The sequence below is a fragment of the Ceratotherium simum genome, chromosome 18 (assembly GCF_057802395.1).
Source record: "Ceratotherium simum simum isolate JZ-2026a chromosome 18, ASM5780239v1, whole genome shotgun sequence".
Taxonomy (NCBI): domain Eukaryota; kingdom Metazoa; phylum Chordata; class Mammalia; order Perissodactyla; family Rhinocerotidae; genus Ceratotherium; species Ceratotherium simum.
In genome coordinates this window covers 29,487,760-29,496,699 of record NC_141917.1, presented here as the reverse complement: position 1 = coordinate 29,496,699, position 8,940 = coordinate 29,487,760, and the positions used below count along the sequence as shown (strand labels likewise).

Here is an 8,940-nt window from a genome sequence, read left to right as displayed (position 1 = left end):
TATTGTTGTTATTATCTACTACTTAATGAAGGAAATCATACGGTATTTGACCTTCTCCCTCTGACTTATTTCACTTTGCATTATACCCTCAATGTCCATCCATGTTGTCACAAATGGCTGTATTTCATCGTTTCTTATGGCTGAGTAGTATTCCATTGTGTATATATACCACATCTTCTTTAACCATGCGTCCCTTGATGGGCACTTAGGTTGCTTTCAAGTCTTGGCTATTGTGAATAACGCTGCAATGAACACAGGAGTGCATGTACCTTTACAAATTGGTGTTTTCAAGTTCTTTGGATAAATACCCAACAGTGGAATAGCTGGATCATATGGTAGTTCTATCCTTGATTTTTTGAGGAATCGCCATACCGTTTTCCATAGTGGCTGCACCAGTATGCACTCCCACCAGCAGTGTATGAGAGTTCCCTTCTCTCCACATCCTCTCCAACACATGTTGTTTCCTGTCTTGTTAATTATAGCCATTCTGACGGGCGTGAGGTGATATCTCATTGTAGTTTTGATTTGCATTTCCCTGATAGTTAATGATTTTTCTTCTGTATCCTCTGCTCTGCTTTTGAGTCCCTGTAGTGAATTTTTAATTTCCAGTATTGTATTCTTCATTTCTCATTGGTTCCTTTTTATATCTTCCATTTCTTTGTTGACGTTCTCACTGAGTTCATCTATTCTTCACCCCAGATCAGTGAGCATCCTTAACACTCTTAGTTTGAACTCTCTGTTGGGTAGGTTGCTCATTTCTGTTTCACTTAGTTCCTTTTCTGGGGTTTTGTCCTGTTCCCTTACTTGGAATGTATTCTTTTGCCTCCTCATTTTGCCTCTTTCCCTGTGCTTGTGTCTACGTATTAGGTAGGTCAGCTACATCTCCTGCTCTTGGATAGGTGACGTTATGTAAGTGATGCCTTAGGAGGCTTCCAGTGTGTTTCCCTCAGTTCTCAATGTTCCAGGGGTGACCCCTATGTGGGCTACGTGTGTCCTTCCATTGTGGCCTGTTTGCTCTCCCTGTATGCACCCAGGGAGGCCGAGTTATGCTCCTGGCCAGCTGTTGTAATGCTCAGCTGCTTGTAGTTGTTGTGGGCCCTTCAGTCTCTTTATCAGGTGTGGGGAGCCCCAGCAGTGCTGGCTGCAAGTTCTAATACCACATTTGTGTTGCAGTATTTCTTTTAAGTGAGTTGGCCCCCAGTGTGGCAGGTTGTTAGGCTCAGGGCCTTACAATTGCTGTAAGCCTCTAGCCTATTAGGTCTCTTGTCAGCTCTCTGAGGATTGCAGCTGGGTGGGGCTGGCCTCAGGCACAGGAGCACCCAATTTTTTCAGGCTTTGGAAGGTGGGGCAAACCCCCATGTGGGTCTTTGAGAAGCACAAGTCTTCTGCAGCTGACAAGCCCTGCTGCCCACAGGTCCACACACACAGTCAACACAGTCCTGCCCCCTGTGCGTGCCCAGACCTCCCCAAGCAGACCCAGTCTCTCCACGGGGCGGGAGCCCCACACACTCGGCCACTGCCCCACACTCTCCACCCGCTCCTTGTGCACACCCTGCCCCACTGAAGTCGGCTCAGTTGCCAGGCTGCAGAGAATCCAGTCTCCAATCTATGCAGGCTCACAAGTTGCCTGAGGGCTTGTTGTTGGGTGGGGCCAGTCTCTAGGGTGTGCTGCCTGCCCTGGCTGAGCTGGATTAAATCGGTGCTCTAGCGGGTGGGGCAGACCCTGGGCTAGCAGGCCTCAGGGAGAACTCCAATGGCATCTGTGTCAGCACGCTCACACCAGGCCACAACAATGGCCGCCGCCAATGTGCCAGTCCCTGGAGAGGTCTCACCCCTCACCGAGATGCACTCAGGGCCTATTAGGTGAGTTTCTTTTCACCACAGCACTGTGCACCCTTCTTTCTGGTGATTTTAGGATGCTTTCTGAAACGGGTGAGTTTGCGCGCGGGCCCTGTAAGAGCCGGTTTTAGTTTCTTTGTGAACCGGGTTTTCTGGGGGTGCTCCCCAATGCTTTAGTAGCAGGCAAAGTCAGATATTATGCTGCTGGTCTCGATTGTGCTGAGTCCACAAAATGCCCACAGCGGGGGCGCTCCCCGGCTCAGGGCCCCGCGCCTCCAGGGAGGGCTGCGTACCTGTGGGCTGCTGCCGGCGGCTGTGAAGCTGGCGGCTTGTGAAGGCGGCGTTTTTCCTCTCCAGAAGGGAGTTTCTGCCTCTTCTACCTCAGTTAGGATTGTCCGTTGTTACAGGAGTTCCTCTTATCCAGTTTTCAGTTCTGTCTCAGGGGTAATTTTTCCACGAGTAGTTGTAAATTGGCTGTGTCCACGGGAGGAGGTGAGTTCCGAGTCTGCCTATGCCGCCATCTTGACTCGAGATCTCTCTGATTTTTATTATTATTTCCTTCCTTCTACTGCCTTTGGGCATTGTTCTTCTTTTTCTAGTTTTTTAGGCATATTCAGTTGCATTTCTATACACTTACAAGGAACTAGCAGAAAGCAAAATAAGGAAAACAGTCCCATTTACAATCACAACAATAAGAATAAAATACCTAGGATTAAATTTAACCAAGGAGTTGATAGACCTATACACTGAAAACTGTAAGACATTATTGAAAGAATTTGTATAATACATAAAGAAATGGAAAGACATTCCACGTGCATGGATTGGAAGAATAAACATAGTTAAAATGTTCATACTAACTAAAGGAATCTACAGATTTAATGCAATCTCAATCAGAATTCCAAAGATATTTTTCACAGAAACAGAACAAAGAATTCTGAAATTTACATGGAACAACAAAATACCCCAAATAGCTAAAGCAATGCTGAGAAAAAAGAACAAAGCTGGAGTTATTGCACTCCCTGATTTCAAAATATGCTACAAAGATATAGTAACCAAAACAGCATGGTGCAGGCAGAAAAACAGACACATAGGTAAATGGAATAGAATTGAGAGGCCAGAAATATACTCACACATCTATGGATAGCTAATCTTCAGCTATGGACCCAAGAACATATAATGGAGAAAGGAAGTCTCTTCAGTAAATGGTGTTGGGAAGTCTGGACAGCCACTTGCAAAAGAATGAAAATAGATCATTATCTTACCCTACACAAAAATGAACTCAAAATGGATTAAAGAATTTAGGACCTGAAACCATGAAACGCCTAGAAGAAAACATAGGCAGCACCTCTTTGACATGGGTCTTAGCAGTATCATTTTGAATACCAGGTATCTTCAGGCAAGGGAGAGAAAGGAAAAATAAACAAATGGGACTACAGAAGACTAAAAATCTTCTGTACAGCAAAGGAAACCATCAACAAAACAAAAGGACCACCCACTAGCTGGGAGAAAATACTTGCAAATCATATATCTGACAAGCAATTAATTTCCAAAATTATGTAAAGAACTCATACAACTGAACAACAAAAAAATGGACAACTCACTCAAAAAATGGCAGAGGATATAAACAAATATTTTTCCAAAGAAGATATACAGATGGCCAACAGACACACGAAAAGAGGTTTAAAAATCACTAATAATTAGGGAAACGCAAATCAAAACTACAAGAAGATATCACTTCATGCCCAACAGAATTGCTGTAAGTAACAAGACCAGAAATACCAAGTATTGGAGAGGATGTGGAGAAAAGGGAATCCTCATACACTGCTGGTAGGAGTGCAAACTGGTGTAGCAACTATAGAAAGCAGTATGGAGATTTCTCAAAAAATTAATTTAGATATACCATATGATCCAGCTGTTCCAATTCTGGATATTTATGCAAAGCACAAGAAAACCCTAAGTAGAGAAGATATATGCACCTCTCTGTTCATTGCAGCATTAATTCGCAATAGCCAAGACTTGGAAGCAACCCAAGTGCCCACCACTGTATGAATGGGTAAAGAAGATGTGGTATATTTATACAACAGAATACTACTCAGCCTTAAAAAAGACAAAATCCTGCCATTTATGACAAGATGGGTGGAGCTTCAGGGTATTATGCTCAGTGAAATTAGTCAGAGAGGGAGAGACAAATACTGTATGAGTTCAGTTATATATGGAAGATAAACACAAAGAAAAGGAGAGCGGATTGGCAATTACAAAAGGGGAAGGGGTGGGATGAGGACAGAATGGGTAGGGGGCTTCATATGTATGGTGACAGATGGAACCTAGACTTTTGGTGGTGAACATGATGCAGTCTATACAGATGTCAAAATACAATGAAATTATGTAATGTTATAAACCAATGTAACCTCAATAAAATGATAAAAAGTTAAAAAAATAAAACAAAAGAGGCCCTCAGAGATATAATCCAGGAATGGTAGATCGATTTGACTTGGGGATTTGCTCCCTGAGGGTAGAGACAAACTACTCCCTAGGAGTAGACACTACTTCCAGGGAGTAGTGTCCCTTGAGATTGGGACACTAGAAGAGATTATAAGCAGGTCCCTGGGGAAATGGGGCGTGAGGATGGTGGTATGAGGTAATTAGAGCAGTTTGACTGGGGGTGGAGTGCTGTAAGTTTGGAAAGGGTCAATGAAACTGAGATAGTTTGAGTCACTTTGAGGTGGAGCTGTCATCGACGTGATTTCCTAAGGTTTCTATCACTCCTGGTTCAGAGTATTTTCTATGTGGGGAATGTGGTGATTACCTGGACAGAGAGGGGTTAAGGTTCAGCTCACAAACCCCTCCTTCCCACTGCCCATGGATAGGAGGGTGGGGGCAGAATATCCAATGGAGCAGGAACCTAGGGAGGAGGGGGCAGAGGGCAAGTGGGGACAGGGAGAAGAGAGACAGGCAGGATCCATCTCTTACCACCTCCCAAGCTCCCAGTAAGCACCAATCCTTCAGTGCCTGCCTGCCACGTGTTTGGGGTGCACACAGTCCCTTTTCGTGGAGTAGGGCACACGGCTCCCAGCACAGGAGCAAGCATGGCAAGGCCATGGGCACTCCTTCTTATCTGCTTCCTTCTGCCTGGAATCCTGCTCTCAGAGGCTGCCAAAATCCTAACTCTGTCTTTGGTGGGTGAGTGCTTGGCCAAAGAATGCAGAGACAGGAGTGTCCTAGGCACGGGAGCCAGCGCTTAGGCAAATAACCCTAGATCAGAGGGTCATTCCATGTGGTTTTCAGACTGGGCATGTTTGTTTCCCTGGCTGGAGGATGAAGGGGTGGGTGCTGATTTGTGGAGGCAGAGAGGGGCCTCTACCACCACCGAGGTGAAGATAGTTGTGGAGAATACAGAAATACTCTTTCCTCTCTCTTCTTATCCAGGACCAGCTACCTATAACACAGGGCTGGGGCCAGAAGTTTAAGATCCAGCCCAGTGCAGGAGACCCAGGCCGCTTCCTCATGGCTGCTGGTTGGACATTCAGAGGCTCCCCCTAAACACTGGGGGGTGCTCAGCAGTTGGCAGTAGAGGCTGTGGCTCCTGTTTGCAGACTCATGGAGGCCCAGAGAAAGGTGCTCCTGGGGGCAGCAGCACTAATTTTCTCAGCTGCATGGGAGCCCAAGGTGGAGCAGGGAAGATATTTCAATGACGATTAGGACATTGGCATGTTCTCCTCCAGGGGAAACCTGGAGAACTGACTGGAGTGAGGAGTGGACTCTGCACATTCCAGTCTCTCTGGGCCCCTCTTCCTTTCAACCCTGTTGCTGAAAGTGTTTGAAGGACTTGTGCAACTGTTAACTGTGCACGTTGTGGCCTTTGTTTTATTTCCTTTACTTTTGCACTGCTGGGAATAGAAGATGGAAGGGTAAAATACATCACAATGAAGTGGTTTTGATAGGAAGCAGTTTCCCAAAACTTTATTTCAATCCACAGTGGGCTCTCTTAGATCACTTTCAGATCACCGAGAATCAGGGGATCTTAGAGCTGGAAGGAACCATAAATCATCTAATTCAGCCTCCACTGTGTTTTCCTCAGCAGGAAACTTAGGGTCAGGGAAGGGAGGCGCCTTTTACAAGAGCACACCAGACCTCCATAATGGCGGACACCATGAATTTACTCAGCGTTTTTTACAGCAAGACCATCCTCTCCACAGCTCCCACTCTCACCCTTCTCTGTGGGGAGTTTTTATAATCACTCTTTAAGAAACCTGGTAACACCATTAGAAAGACTTTTCTTTTTTTCCTTTCTGATTGTTAGCAGTGATGAAGCAAAACAGCTTCTTCATCTCTTGAAAGTACTTTGTTCTCCAGCCTCAGGCTGAGAGGGAGCTGGTGTGGTTTGTGAGCTGCTGGAAGACCTTCTCTGCCATTCTCTGCACTGGGGCTTATCAACACCCTCCGTGATTGGATGCTTGTATGGTCACCCCTTCTTTCTGGCTCCCAGGTCTAATATGGACTAAAATGTGGGTATGAGATGTAGGACATTTGTACTTTATACTTCCCTTGTTGCTTCAGACTGTGCAAGCCTGGTTGTAAAAAACTGAGAAACAGCTACACACCTTTTCTTTAGCACTACAGCCCTCTAACGCCCGTCTCCACACTCATGGAATTCCCCTTTCACTTCTCTCCTGTTCTGGATTTTTCTGCTCCTGAGACCCTTAGATTCAAGCAAAGGTCCCATGTTGGAGCAGGGTCTAAGAGAAGACATTAGTGTGATGGAACTGGTACCTCCCCAAGATCAAGCTTCTCTCTCTTTAAGATCCCAGTATTGTCCTAGGATAAGTGATGTCTCAGTCTTCATGCATATAGGATTCTGCTGACCCATTCCACAGGCCCCAGAATTATCCTGAATGTGCTAGTTTGATGTTCTGCAGAATTCAGGACACAAGTAGGAAAGTTCTGCCAAACACGTTTGCATCTCAAGGATTGGGGTCTAAGTGGTGGCTCCATGTCCTTATGCTTCAATGGCTGTTTCTTAGACTCATAGTTAAGCTTCTGTATTTCTGGATCCTAGAGTAGCATAAATTTCCAAAGTGAACGATTCCAGAAATGGCTGTGATTGATTGTCCATTAGGACCCTTCACACTCACATGTACAGCACTGTGCCAAAATTTCCTCCAGTGCATTTCTGTCTCTAGTACACCATGTCTCCATATGGCCCCAGCTAAAATGCAGCATGCAACTTAGGATCAGGAACTCTTTAAGGCCTAAGTGCCAAGAAGCTCATCACATTGACATAGAGACCAGTGTCACAAGAAGGGATCTTTGATGGGGGTTTGCCACAGGAAACGGATTTGGGCCAGCAGGCTCTGGGTGAGTGGGCTAGGGTATAGCCAGATGCATATGGAGAGAGAGACTGATGAAGTCCATCTTTCTCTACTCACAATCAGCTTTCTGCTTCCTTATCCCTCCTCTTCTGGATTTATCACCCCATTGACCTCAGAATCTGTTCTCATCATTACAAAAATGAAGTTGTGCCTTGTTCCTAGGTGGAAGCCATCATCTCCTAATGGACCGAGTGACTCAGATACTTCAAGATCATGGTCATAACGTCACCATGCTTCTCCACAGAGCAAATTTATTGACATCAGGTATCTATTCTCACTAATTCTTGGTTTCTTCTACTCCAGGCAAAGAGCAATGTCTTTTGCATAGAGAGGTTTTTAAAATAGTTTAAAAAATCTATTTGGATTGAAAGAGTGAAAAAGGTGAGTGTGTGTGTGTGTGTGTGTGTGTGTGTGTGTGTGTGTAAGTTGTTGGAAACCTTCTGGGCTCTGTCCACTAGGACTCCACACTCTGTCGTCCCGTATTCTCCTCCCTTACATGGACTTATACTCCATCCCAAGCAATCCTCCTCCCTTTAGTATGATTATTTTGTAAAAGCTTCTTCATAACGTGGCTTGAAAATATGTTGAAAAGAAACGTCCAGCTATAAATAAGGTTTCCAGTGGGTAAGATTCACTATTCCTCTTTTATAGCACTGATTAAGTTCTCCTCTTATGATATCTGAAATTTAAGGAAGCTTTCTCAGGCAGTTCTTTATTAATGCAGCTAAGATCAGGATCTATCTTTGAGATGATCTGCTTTTCTTGAAATATTGGTGACTTCCCATGTGTTTGTGCACAGTGATTCGAAGGTTCTTGAGTCATAGAATCCAAAGAAGTTTAGTTAAATGAGCTCATAAATGCTATCAACTCTTTTCTGCTGACGGACAAGGGAATGGAGGGTCAGAGAACTGAAATGGTTTGCTCAGTGTCACATGAAGGCTAATAATAGTGTTGGGTGGACTTAGGACTTTAAGCTCTGGATTGCTCAATGTGAAGTATTGCTCAGGCTTTGATTTTTCAAAAAATAAAATCCAATATTAAGCTGCATTTTTGGGAAACAAAATTTTGAGAAATTATAAAACTTGCAGGTGACTTCAGCCCTTGTTTTTTTTCAGATTTTGTTTTTATTGCCATAACATTGGTTTAAAACATTGTATAAATTTCAGGTGTACATCATTATACTTCTATTTCTGCATAGATTACACCATGTTCACTACCCAAATACTAATTACAATCCATCCCCCCACACACATGCCTAATCATTCCTTTCACCCTCCTCCCTCCCTCCTTCCCCTCTGGTTACCACCAATCCAATCTCTGTCTCTATGTATTTGTTTTTCTTGTTGTTTTTATCTTCTACTTATGAGTGAGATCATATGATATTTCACCTTCTCACTCTGACTTATTTCACTTAGCATAACACCCTCAAGATCCATTCATGTTGTCACAAATGGCTGAATTTCATCGTTTCTTATGGCTAAGTAGTATTCCATTGTGCATATATGTCACATCTTCTTCATCCATTCGTCCCTTGATGGGCCCTTGGGTTGCTTCCAAGTCTCGGTTATTGTGAATAATGCTGCAATGAACACAGGGATGCATGTATCTTTAAGCATTGGTGTTTTCATGTTCTTTGGATAAATACCCAGCAGTGGAATAGCTGGATCGTATGGTAGTTCTAGCCTTAACTTTTTAAGGAATCTCCATACTGTTTTCCATAGTGGCTGCACCA

General features: G+C 44.2%; 1 protein-coding gene across 2 annotated transcripts in view; it reads left to right on the top strand.

The window, feature by feature from the left end:
* The first annotated feature begins 1,707 nt into the window (after nt 1–1,707).
* LOC101403030 (UDP-glycosyltransferase 3A1) overlaps nt 1,708–8,940 on the top strand; it is a 52,978-nt gene continuing 45,745 nt past the window's right edge. For both annotated transcript variants that reach the window (XM_087443184.1, XM_087443183.1), the window contains exons 1-2: nt 1,708–1,863; nt 7,371–7,472. In XM_087443184.1, coding sequence (XP_087299310.1) covers nt 1,806–1,863; nt 7,371–7,472 — 160 coding nt within the window. In that variant the 5' untranslated portion in view covers nt 1,708–1,805. The remainder of the gene's footprint in view (nt 1,864–7,370; nt 7,473–8,940) is intronic.